At 41.7% G+C, this 13,559-nt stretch overlaps 1 protein-coding gene across 2 annotated transcripts in view; it reads left to right on the top strand.

Moving 5' to 3' along the window:
• The window catches only part of LOC146805373 (interleukin-18 receptor 1-like), a 682,858-nt gene that overhangs the window by 372,243 nt on the left and 297,056 nt on the right, over positions 1–13,559 (top strand). For both annotated transcript variants that reach the window (XM_085622595.1, XM_085622594.1), the window contains exon 5: positions 6,047–6,115. In XM_085622595.1, the coding sequence (XP_085478721.1) occupies positions 6,047–6,115 (69 nt within the window). The remainder of the gene's footprint in view (positions 1–6,046; positions 6,116–13,559) is intronic.

Genomic DNA, 13,559 nt, shown 5'->3' with positions numbered 1-13,559 from the left:
GCAGAAAGATTTTCCTCCTCCTCATTCAATAAAGAACACAATAATAGGGTAGGTAGCACTGAGCTGTTGACTGCCCTGTTAGAACAGCATGAGTGCCCTTTTAATTCACTTGTTCCACCCGGTATTGATCATCCTGCTACCCCAGTGTTGTTGCCTTCTAGTCCCCAGGCTACCATTGCGCCCCCTCCTGTAACATAATCTCATGGAGTATATCGGGGCTGCGCTCTAAGATCCATAATCCTGTTTGGGGGGAGTTCATTTCAAATACTGATATCCTCTGTCTACAGGAAACCTGGCTTTTAGAACCAATCCATATAAATGGTTATAAGACCTTCTTTACTGAGGCCATGAAGGGGCTAGGGGAAAGACCAAAGGGAGGACTCTGTACGTATATCTCAAACCAGCTGAAGTACGATAACATAGAATTCCATTTGGGGGATTGTTATTATCATATAATTGTATTATCCTTAACTGCTACCTAGCATTTTGTTTTGGTTAATTTTTATAATAATGGTCCATCTGGTAAACTTTATATGGTGGTAAAGAACTTAGGGGGTGCTTCAATGACATCTGTAATGCTGGATCGAAAGCTTCCATGATATTTGTGGTGGGGGATTTCAATTGCACTTTGTGCAATTTGCAGGATCTGAGAATGTGTGGCACTGTTAACGAAGAGGGGAGTGTAATACCCATTGTTGTCACACTTTGGTGGGGGAACTGTTCAATGAACTCCTATTCACTAGTGATCTGAGATTTGTGAATGAATTTTTAGCCACTCCAGGCCACATGCCAAGTACTTTCAATAGTAGAGGCCTTTTATCCACTTTTGATTTCATGTTAGCCTCAAGGATTTGTGCAACTTGGGTGCTTTCTTTTAAGGTTGGGATATCTCCATAAGTGACCACTTTCCACAATGCTTATCGGTTAAATTGCCTATGCATCTGACCAAAAGGGCCGAAAAAATCAATCCGGTTATTGGCAATATAGAATTGATCAAAACTAATGCTTACTCCTTACGGTGGGCTAAAGTGGACTCAGAAGTGTTATTAAAGCAATTAATCAGGAATTGTAAACCCGCCTTCGATGCTTGCCTGAGTGAGCAAACCCCCTGTGAGGACATAGTGCAGTCTTTTGTTGAAATCTCAAAAGAGGTTAAGAATCTATTATTGTAAAATGTTGTAATAAATCCAAGGCTTCTGGGTGGTTTGATAAGAAATGTACTCAAGCATATTCAAATTTGAAGCGCGAGTTACATAGGCAGCCTAGATTACCTAATAGTATTAGACTGGCAAGACTGGAGTATAAACGGGATATTAAAGCGAGAAAAAGCACTATGAGAGATGAAGCATGGGAATCCCTCCACAGCGCGTCGAAACAGAAAGACAGTGCTGCTTTCTGGAGAGCAGTGAGGGCCCCTTTTTTAACAGCTGGTGAGGATCCCACAATTTAGATCACTATATCCAAGGATTCTTGGATCAAGCACTTTTCTAAGGTCTATAGCGACCAAGGAAATCTTGTCTCACATTCGAATGGTACCCCGTTAGAATATACTGACAAGGTGGTGCTGAGAGTCACACTGGAAGGAGTGAATAGAGCTCTTGCTCTCAGTCTGGGTGGCAAGGCCCCTGGACCTGACGGTGTACCAGTAGATTTGTTAAAATCCAATGTCTCCTTATGGAGCCCTATATTAGCTCAAGTTATTAACGCAAGTTGTGAGACAAATATCCCTAAGTCCTGGGTGGAATCCATTATTATTCCGATTTGCAAGAAGGGGGACCGCATGACCCCGGTTGCTATAGAACGATTTCTTTGCTTGACTCGATGGTCAAAGTGACTGGACGTGTTATCTTGGAACGCTTGCAAGACTGGGCAGAGGATACACATATACTCTGACTTACAGTATGGTTTTAGGGAAGGGCTCGGCACTATTGAACAAAGCCTAAACCTAGTAATTTTAATTGGAAAATATACAAGAGCGAAAAAGGGTAGAATATACCTGGCCATTTTGGACCTCACCGCGGCCTTTGATTCGATCAGGCACAACAGATTATGGGAGGTCCTTAAGTCTGCAGGGGTGAATCCACATGTAATCGCTTTTTTACAGCGTCTGTATAGCGGAGCTACTGCTAGTGTGCACTACGGCCTGGGTGGTGAGCGCTCTAAAACCTTCCCTATCAGGAGAGGGGTCAGGCAAAGGCTGTGTGCTGGCCCCCTTCCTTTTTAATCTCTATAATAATGGACTGGGTGAAGCCCTACTAAAGAAGGACCAAGACTATCCCCAAGTTAATTGGTGACCGATACTGGCTCTGCTTTACGTGGATGACGCTGTACTGATGGCGCGTACACAAATAGGCTTGCAGCGGGTCCTAGACAGTTTTAAGAACTACATGAAGGACCTTGGCCTAAGCATAAACATTCCTAAGACGTATAATATGAGATGTGGTCACGGGACCCACAGGTTAAGAGACAAGTTTGTGGATGACAGTTAATTATCCTCAAATAAAAGTTTTTCTTATCTTGGCATCTTATTCAGCCAAAATGACTCATGGTCCCAAACAATAACTATCAAAAATTGGCGTTCGCTATGACAACCACTTTACTTGTATCTTTTGCAAAGAAGTTGGGCAGGAAGCCACCAGGCGAACTCCTGCATATATATAAGGCCAAGTGCATTTCCACCATGATGTATGGAGCTGGGGTGTGGGGTTTTGTTAATTCCTCGGCACTCCAAACTGTGGAAAACTCCTTTCTGAGGTACATCCTATCCGTTCCACCCAGTACCTCCTCTTATGCCTGTCACGGGGAGTTGGGTCTCCCCTTTATTTCTGACCTCATTAAGTTGGAACCTCTACTTTTATGGTATAGGTTATGGAGTATATTAACCAAAGGACAGGGTCAGAGCTTTTAAGGAACCAAGCACCAAACGTCACCAATAAATCTGCCTAATGTATCACTATTAAGCCTCGGTGCAGTAAGATCTAGGGTGTGACCCACATACACCCAAATTGGTGGTTAAAAACCACGTTGCCAAACTATACACTGATCCTGCACCCGAGAGATGTATATTTCATATTTCCCAATATAATATGGCTGATTCTGATGGAAACATTACAAAAACACAGTTATTAGGCTTCCCATGCATGCATTTGTCTATAAACGACGTAAGTCTTGATTGTAGCTTTTATTCCATTCTTTATTGAAGTTCAATTATCTTCCTTTAACACCAAAAAATGATTGCTTTGCCAACGCGTTTCATCCCTCATGGGACTTCTTCAGGGCTAGAAAGCAATTTATAAAAACACTATTTACAAATCTAAATGTACAACTCTTATATACAATATTTATATGTTAAAAACATTAGTGTGTAGCTCTATGTACCACATGAACATCAATTTATATCATTTTGTATGTCATAATACTCTATCAATGACACAATTCATATTTATGAATATAGGTATATTCTCATTGCATGCTAAGTAGACTGGGAATCAACTTTATGTAGTGCCTAGAATTTTACAGCTTTAATTTACTAAGGAGGAAGCATCTCTACTCTGTGATACTTTAAGGTATTACAGTAACTGTATTCACTCTATAGTTAGTGTATTCTCTAAATAAGAGACCCAATTCATTATGGCTATCTCATAATCAATAAGTAAATTCATAGATCATACATTGAATCACTCCTAGTTCTAATTTAAGTCAGGTTGTTGTTTATATTAATAAATTGCTCTAATGCTGTTATTCATACCTCATCAACGTGCTGTCTTTTTTTTATGGTAAATATAGTGCCAGATCAATATTGTCTGCACCCAAAATGAAATTCCGTATACCTGAACAAAAACCAGTTATATCTCAGCATTTTGGCTTTGGCTCATCATATGTTCATATTATAAACATATAATTCAATATGCTTATAGACTACAACAATTATATCTCTGCTCTTGGGCTTTAACTCAACACATATTTATATTATATACACACATACAATCGCAAAATATTAATTGTATTAACAAATCAAAAGATAATAATGCACAGTATACTGACAAACAATAAATTTAGAGCAATAATGCATTTCAGAATATGTGAATTACTGCTCATTGTGCATTAATGTGTGTATATCACCAATATACTGTGACTAGCTCAGTTAAAAAGCTAGCTTTTTATCCCCAAATAGTGTCATAAATTGTGTCACCAAAAGACTATGAAAGAACACTGAGAGGCATTGAAGCAGACTTTAAGGCAAGAGGGTATAGCAACACCTGCCTTAGACAGTGGTGGCTGTTGACATTTTGAAATGGTGAGGTGTAAAATTTGCAGTACAGTGCGCCGTGGAGGGCGAGCGAGGCCAAACCATCTATGGGGGGCTTGGGGAGGATTAAAAATATTATGCATAAACATATAAGCTGTACATTTACACATGTGAAAACACGCTACAGAAGTGCCCTTTGCAAATGCAATCTGTACTGTTTTTTGAGGAGAAACCCCACATCTCCACTAATTATTGGGTACTCCCTTCCAGGCCATTCTCTTTCTGGTTGGGGACTTGCCAATGCATTTCATAAGAGTGAAAAAACATCTCTGCGCACCACAGAGAAGCATACACACTGATTGCCAATGCTCTTGGCTTTAGTAACATTGCTATCTTGCAGATAGAAATGTTTCTGAAGCTAAGAGCATTGGCACGCAGGGTCACAATGGTGCGTGCCACAAGGACATCTTAATAATTACGTCGTTTATAGACAAATGCATGCATGGGAAGCCTAATAACTGTGTTTTTGTAATGTTTCCATCAGAATAAGCCATATTATATTGGGAAATATGAAATATACATCTCTCGGGTGCAGGATCAGTGTATAGTATAGGTTATGGAGTAAGGATCAGACCAAACTAAATAGGGAGATTCTGCAAGACACTCTCAGATTGGAGGGGGCCCTTACGATTCCCTTGGTTAGGTTTGTATGGGATTTCATGAATGGTCTGGGTCATCCAGACTACATCACTAACCTGAGCGCCATGCTGGCAACTACCAGAAAGGCTTTAACGAAAGAGGGTCTTGAATTATTGTGCTCTATATGAATGTCAGATGAAATCCTGAAACCTAGCGTCATGCAACATCAACTAACGCTCACTACCTAGGGAATGGAGCCGTATTTATCATTTGTACCCCATGGGTTTGATAGGTTGCTTTTAAAAAGATTTAGATTGGGCAATGTTCACAGACTAGTGACATTCACAAAAATGAACGATTGGTCACGTACGCTGATACTCTGCCCTTGCGATAAACGATCTGAACAATCCACCATCCACTTAGTCCTTTTTAAAAATTTTAGGTAGAGTTGAGAAAAGTGTGGATAATAGCACTTTTAAAACAACTGGGGTTGAGGCAATGCCACCCAGCTCAAATCCGACTGCAGTTACTTGAGCACGAACGTGTAGCATAGAGGTTATCAATGTTCCTGAAAAAGGTGCTCCAACTCACAAAGAGTATGTAGATTGATAAATTACAACTGCTGTGTATTCACTCTGTTTTTGTATGTGGTTTTTAATAGAGTTGATTTAATCTTTATTTATTTTGTAAATAGAGTTATTTGATCATTTTACTAATTTGTGTAGATTTAAATGTAATTTTATCTGTATGTTTTATGTGTTTTTATGATTGTTAAATATAACAGTCGAATAAAGCTTTCCTTGGCTTGATTTGATCTGTAATTCAACAAGAAATATTTGTATCTTCTGATCTTCTGTGTGCCAGAGGCTTGGATTAAACCATACTACCACAGAAGCCCACGTTTTATGATACAGTGATATGCGTGTTTAGATCCTGTACTGTGCCATCTTTCACCTAAGAGATACAGTACTTGCTGACCATAAAATGTTTTGTGATCCAGCCTGTGAATTCAAATTTATCTCATGTGGATAGCATGAAATTCTGTAAAGGATCCAACCCTTCTGGATTTACATTTGCCTCCTGTACAGTTTTATTTGCTGCAAGGCCAGAATAAGTGATATTGCATTTCTTATAAGTGTGCTTATGTTCATTCCACAGAACCTGAGGAGAGTGTGAGCCCACACATACTAGAGAGTGATTCAATTAGTTTTGAAGCAGTGGAAATAGGTAAGTTTTAAAATCACATTCACTGTATTGGTTTTAAAATCATTGAGCTGTTAGAACATATCTTAAGCACTTATATAAAAGTACATGATGAAAAAACATGTTGCTCTCCAGTTTTCAAAAGTATGATATGAAACAAAGCAGGATCCAAAATGATTGTGTTCTATTTTTTTTTCAAACTACAAAAGTAGTGCACAATTGGTTTGCTTCTTTTTTCGTGGGCCAGGATTTCCCTTTTAAAATGTCTACTGTAGCCTGGGTGAAATTTGAATTCTTTAGCAGTAAAGGAGGTGAGGATTATGTTTGTCTTTCTTGTATTCAACTCTCCAGCAGACTTTACCGAACACTAACATCAGAACTAACTTTCCCATGAACATGATGGAAAAGGAAGAACTACCATTCAGTCAATTATCTGTCCCAATTGGCAACAACAGTCCTTGGTCTCACTCTCTCTGCCTCCTCTATCCTTAATACTTCAGCAGCCATCAGTTAAGCACCTCTAGCTCCCTTCAACAGGTTGCTAGACCTGTCAGCCTTAGGGTGGTCTTCTCCCCAACTTTTTCCCTTCCTCCTCCATTTTTCTGACATCATTTATTTTGGTCTTACGACTCTGAGCACTTTATCACTGCTACCCAGTGTTAAAGTGCATGTGCTCTCTCCTTTAAACAAGGCTCATAGCCAATTGGCATATTTAATTTACTTATGAGAGCCTAGTAAAGTTGTACTATAAGTGTCCAAGGCCTTTAAATTAATTGCTGCTAGCAAGCCTTCAGCACTGGTTGTGCCACCCACTTAAGTATAGCCCTTTAAACATGCCTCCTGCCATTGCAGAACCTGTGTGTGCTGTTTAACTGCCATTTTAACCTGGCAAAATTAACCTTTTGCCAGGCCCAAACCTTCCTTTTTAATACGTATAAGTCACTCCGAGGGTAGTCCCTGGACAGCCCAGAAGGCAGGGTGCAATTTATTTAAAAAGCAGGACATGTACTGTTATATTTTACTTGGCCTGGTAGTAAAAAACTCACTTTTTTCACCATTGCAAGGCCTATTGCTCCCATAGGATAATATTTGAGTTACCTTATTATATTTTATACATGTAATTACCAAATGGGAAGCGATAAAGCCTTCAAGTTTGGGGTCTCTGAAATCACAATTTAAATTCATTACATGGTTAAGTCAGATTTTAAATTGCAATTCACAAAATGTCACTTTTAGAAAATTGGCATTTTCTTATCTTAGCCATTTGGTGCCTGCAGCCTGTCTCTAGTCACATGACTGGTGTAGTTGGCAGTTGGACTTTGTGCATTCCTCCTAGACAGCCACACACAATGGGAGCTTAGGTGTGAGTAAATGGCCCTTCACTGGCAGGACGGGAGGGAGGAGCAGGGCCCAGCCTCACTCACACCTTAATAGGCTGTGTCCTGTCTCCACACAGAGGGCTACATACACCTGTAGTTAGTCTGGAGCCAGGGCGGGGAAGGCAGGGCATCTGTGCACTTCAAAGGCATGCCTCTAGGAGCTTCTCCAAACTTCAAAAGCACAACTGTGTATAAAAGAAATACCTCAGATACCACCACTTCAGTACACTCCTGGATCTGTGGATACCCTGCCAGGATGAAGGACTGGGCTGTGCTGCTGAAAGGACTGCAGCTCTTCAGGTCTGCTGCTCTGAAGGAATTGCTGCCCTGCTGTGCTGATCGACTGCCTGTTGCCCTCTTGCCTGGGTGAGGAGGAATGGGCCTGCATCTCTTGAACCCAGAGTGACTCCAAGGGCTATTTGACTGGCCTCATGATCTGAAGCCTCAGGGAAATAACAGGCTTACAACTTTGCATCTGCCCCAGGAATATGCCACCTGTGAGTGTACCCTGCTAAGTGGTGTTACCCCAGTCCTGTACCCTTGTACGTGGGCCTCATGTGCTTGCCAGCTGAACTGATTCATCGTTTCCGCTGAGTGATGCATCCCCGAGCACCACTGATGCATCTCCTCAGCTGAGCAGTTCATCTCTGAACAGAATTGCTGCATTGTTGCTGCTGTATGGATTGGACTTAGGCAGGATAGAGAAAGCCGGTCAACCAAGAACCCCGATAAAAATCCATATCACGCACAGGGATACACAGTGGAGAGTGCAGCTGCTTCAGCAGGAGCAGGCCCATAAGGTGGAGCCTCAGCAACAGCGTCCCTTACCCAAGAAATGAGAATGCCAGAAGGGGACGCACCCCATGTATTGAAGAACAAGGTAAACTAACCCTCATTTCATGGAGCACCAACCTCAAGGATAAGGCTACACAAGATTATCTCGCAAAGGGGGACATTTTGTGCTTCCAGGAGACCTGGGCCAAGTCAAATATCCCAATAAGTGGCTTTTACGAACATCACAAACCAGCTACTAAAAATAACATCTTTGCTCATCCGTATGGTGGTCTTACCATATTCCTAAATCATGCTCGTAAATTCAAAACCACAGTCATAAAAGTAGAAACAGAAAGTGAGGAACAAACACATTCAGCCGGTGACGCCATTCTAGGTCACCATCTTGGTTTTACTGACGGACCAGGGTTTGTACCAATTAGTACAGTTTTTTGGTGGCAAACTACCAATCATGCTCAGTATTTAAGGACACTGACCACACTGGCTCAATGTTCCACGGTGCCGTGGCGAGGCAGTGTCCTGGTGAGGAGGTAACCTTGATATTGTAAGCACAGCACAGCCGATTTGCATCAGTGAAACGCTGCTCAATAAGGAAGGATCTCAAAACCAACAGTTTTTCTTTTTCTCTTTCAATTTCTTCCAACAGTGTGTGCCTATAGGTACCCCTTCCCTCCCGTTTTGATGGCTCATGGGGCATTATCTGGGTGATATAAGAGTACGTGAACAGCCTAAACTTTGGAGGCTTCTTTATCTGTCACTAAACTGTTCTTTGAAGGAGAGATATATTTAACAGATACTCTTAGATATACTTATCATATGGATATGCACACCATGCAGTCCTTAGATATAGAGTATGTGTTTTATGTTTTGTATGTGTATGTTTTTGTATTGTCCCATCTCGCCACATAACACAGCACTGATTACCAATCATAACGGATAAAGATAAGAAAAAATATATCACAGAAATATATCACTTTTCTTTACAGGTCAACACCACATATGGTGCAGGTTGGATGTGTTATGTTATTTTAACTATGTTTTTATTCTTCCAGAACCTATTCAGCAATATACCTACTGAGGTATAGTATAGTGTGGATGTAGAATTTATGTGCACCACTTAGTTAGGATTATATATAAATACACAGTTGTTTTGATTTGAGTGTAGAAGGAATCTCTTCTAGTTCCCGATGACGCTCATTAAAGCATAGTATCTCCATCTCATTCCCCACTTTTAACAATACTAGCTCAAAGGAACATTAACATTTATTTTTTCCACTGAGCCAGGTATTTTTTAATTTTTCACCATTCACCATTCACTCACTCTGACCCTTCCACTCACACTCCTACACCACACAGTATTGTTTTTCATAACCAGTGCTCCCACGTAGTCGTAAGTCTAAGCACACCCCATCCCGCAGCGGGGCGGGAAGACCCCGATGATGAAGCATGCCACCAAGGGTCCTTTTGGTGGGTGAGGGGTATTTAAAAAAGCTGTGTGATTTCCACCACTGGAGGAACACTATACTTTCCCAAAAGGATGGACCCCTTGTTTTTTGACAATATAATCTGAGGAGGACATATCCACCTCTTATGCTTTTTTGAGCATTACCTCTTCACTTCCTTCTTGTGTTACTTTGATAAAAGTAGAAACACCAGACATCCAAGGTATTATAATCGAGGAGCTGAGAAAGGGAGAAGAGGCCCAGTTTCTACTATTAATTAATTGTTACATCAATCGATCAAAACTTCAAACTCAACAGGCCATGGAATCCTTCATTAATATCTTGGAAGATATACTCATAAGATTTGAGCAATTGCAGGAGATTTCAATACAAGGGGTCTAGAGCAAGACCCAGTGTTATCTAGCTGTGGGAAGAAGGTGGGCCTGTTGCTCTCCCTTCTCAAAAACTTCAAGCTTCAATCCACCCATGGAATAAAAAAAAACATTGTCCCGCTTGGAGCCCACTGTCAGCTTTCAGGAATGTATCCACTATAGATTATATTTTAATCAAAAAAGGGGAGGCTCTCAAACTAAGCGACTTCGCAGTGGATGACAGAGATGAAAGGGATCATAGGCCATTTTTGCCATTTTCAATCTGGCCCCGGAATCAGCAGATGTCCAGGAATCAATGGACGCATCCCTAGGCGAAGAACGATATCTAATACCTAAAAGATTAAAATAGACCGCTAACCTAAGCACCAACCTCCTGGAGTATGTAGCCTGAAGGAAAGAGACATACCAGACTCAGCAAACTAAGAAAATCAATGAACTCTAGGAAATGCTGATAATGGATTTACAGCACTATCTGGGACATGCCAACAGACCAACAGGAGCCATAACCCTATTCAATCTGCCCCGGAATATAGAGCACCAAAATTCCTGAAACAATGCAAACGTGAGCTCAGAAAGGCTATTAAGGTAAAAAAGAATGGAGCCCGTGTGTCAAGGTCGACCTCAATTTCGGCCCTGCGAACCACATATAAAAAAAAAGTGTGGGAGCTGAAAAGATCCCGTACGGAAAGGAATTGGTTTAAAGTGTTCTCATTAATCAAAGGAAAAGATAACTGCAAGTTATGGAGCTTTATTAACAGCATGAGCTCCCGTTGCCCGCCCAAAGAAAAAAATATAGAGGGTAACGTGTGATAACAGTACATGAAGGTGCTGTACACAGGGGCATCGACCACAGTGGGCCCTTCCAGCACAGAGTGGGCTCAGGCCGCAGCAAAAAGTAACAAGCCACATATGGTGCAGGGAGAACCCATACTGCCCAGTCAGTTCGATGTATGTACAGTGGGTGAGACCCCCAGGAACATCAAGGCTACCAGAACCAATGGGGCCCAAGGACCAAATGCTATTCCAGGCCCAGTCTTTAAATCGGCTCCAGACTTTTTTGCATCTGCCCTTACTTCATTATTTAATCACTCATATCTCACAGCAACAGTTCCACATTCTTAGCAAGGCTCTATTCTGTTTCCAATATATAAGAAGGGAGATCACTAGAATCCTGCCAATTATAGGCTCATAGACCTGCTCGACATTGAAGCAAAGATCTACGCCTGCCTATTATTAAGGAACGTAGAAGACTGGGTGGATAAGAACGGCATCCTCCCCCATACCTAACTGGTTTTTGGGCAAACAGCTCCATTATGGACAACATCTTAGAACTATCCTACCTTTCGAAGCAAACAAGGGCTCCAAAGAGCATTAAAAGGTCTGGCATTATACAATCAGGAAAATAGCCTGCAATTCAACACAAATAAGACAAAGATAATCATCTTAGGTAAATACCCCCATGAAAAGCAAGCGACATGGTCCCTTGGTGAGCATCGAATTAGAACAACTACTGCCTATAATTACTTGGGGGTATGGTCAACAGAGCGGGCCACAGCATCCAAACATATAAGAGAGCTACGGCCGAGAATTAATAAAATAATTCTGTCTCTTAGACGACTAAGCTATCATCTAGCAAGTCCATCGATAGAGCCCATGTTGACCGTACTCAGGGCCAAACTAATGCCTGCAATTACTTACGGTTACTTAGCCTTTCCAGGCGCCCTAATGAAAGTTATCAATTCAGCTCAGGCAAAAGCATATAAATCTGTGCTGCAGGTGCCCAGACATGCTAAGGCTGAAAATATGCCTAAGCAGACCTAACTTAGTTCTTCAGGGGGAACCTAATAAAATATTACATCGGAGCATCGAAAGCACCAGAAAAGAATCTTAAACACTCTTTAAAGCTGATCTTTAGGACTGAGGGTTTATTTATTTATTTAACAGTTTTGTATAGCGTGGACATGACCCCGGAGGGTATCAGAGCGCTTTACATAGGTTTAGGTAGACAAAGGAAAATAGGTAGGTGAGAGAAATCATGGAAAGAGTAGGGCAATATACAACAGGGGCAAGCAGAAATTGGGGTGGGCAAAGGAAGCAGGAAGGGTGAGAGCGACAAGTAGGGCAATATACATCAAGAGCAAACCAGACAAAAACCAATCACTTAGAGGCAATAGGAGCACAGCATCAAGTTCAGCGCATTGTTCATTAGAAGAGTTTGTTCAATAGTAGAGTTTTGACTTCCCTTTTGAAGGCAAGAGTAGAGGGAATCATTCTTGTTTCCACTGGAAGGGAGTTCCAGATTCTCGGGGCGATGCCAGAGAATGCACGGTTGTAAGTTTTAAGCTTATTAAATTTCTTGGGCTTGAGCAGCAGTGTGCCGGTGCTCCTTGTGGACCTGGAGCCACCCTAAAGTTCCAGCTTGTTTGTCAGGTAGAGTGGGGTGTTGAAGTGTAGTGCTCTGTGATTCATACAAGCGATCTTAAGTTGTATCCTAGCTTCAAAGGGAAGCCAATTGAGCGGTTTCAGGTCCGGTGAAATGTGATTGGTCTTCTTAGAGCCCGTGGTGAGTCTAGTGGCAACATTTAGAGATGCTCTGATAGGTGCTAAACTGAGTTTAGTTAGACCGCAAAGAGTCGCACTGCCGTATTCTAGTCCCAAAATGACAAATGCTTGCACCGCTGATTTAAAGTCATTTTGGAGAAGGTAGGGTTTGAGTTTTCTTAGGATGCAGAGTTGAAAGTTCGCTCCTTTGGTTGATGATCTGATGTGATCTTGCTGTTTAAGTTTTTGTCTAGCACAACTCCCAGTGATTTAGTGAAGTCAACGATGTGAGGTGCTCAGTTGAGGACAGTGAGGTTACAGAGAAATTTCAACACATTGGGGGTTTGCCTAGCGGGTGCAGTGAGGAGGAATTCCGTCTTGAGGGCGTTTAATTTGAGATGGTTGGAGGTTAGCCAGTTAAGGGTTTTGAGAAGGGTTCTGTTGAGTGATTTGATGTCTTCGGGGGAGGAGATTTTCATGTAGAGTTGGGTGTCGTCCGCATACATGTGATATTGGATGTTGGAGGCTTTAAGAAATATAGTCAGTGGTTCCAGGAAAAGGTTGAAGAGAGTGGGGGAAAGTGAGGATCCTTGGGGAACACCCAGTGTGCAGGGACTCGGGTTGGAGAGAGAATGGTTGGATTAGACCCTTTGCGTTCGGTTGTTGAGGAAAGAGGCAAACCATTTAAGGACCGTGCCTGAGAGCCCCATTCTGCGTTCCAAGAGGAAGAGTAGATTGTCATGTTTGACAGTGTCAAATGCCGATGAGAGATCGAGTAGAATTAAAAGGCAGGTTTTATTTTGGTCAAGTAAAGTGAGAGCGTCGTCCACAATGTGAGTGATGGCTGTTTCGGTGCTGTGGCCAATGCGGAAACCCGATTGGAATAGGTCGAGAAGCTGGAATTGCTCAAAGTGTTTGCGAA

The sequence above is a fragment of the Triturus cristatus genome, chromosome 8 (genome assembly GCF_964204655.1).
Source record: "Triturus cristatus chromosome 8, aTriCri1.1, whole genome shotgun sequence".
In the NCBI taxonomy this organism is placed as follows: domain Eukaryota; kingdom Metazoa; phylum Chordata; class Amphibia; order Caudata; family Salamandridae; genus Triturus; species Triturus cristatus.
This window is presented reverse-complemented; position numbering and strand designations above follow the sequence as displayed.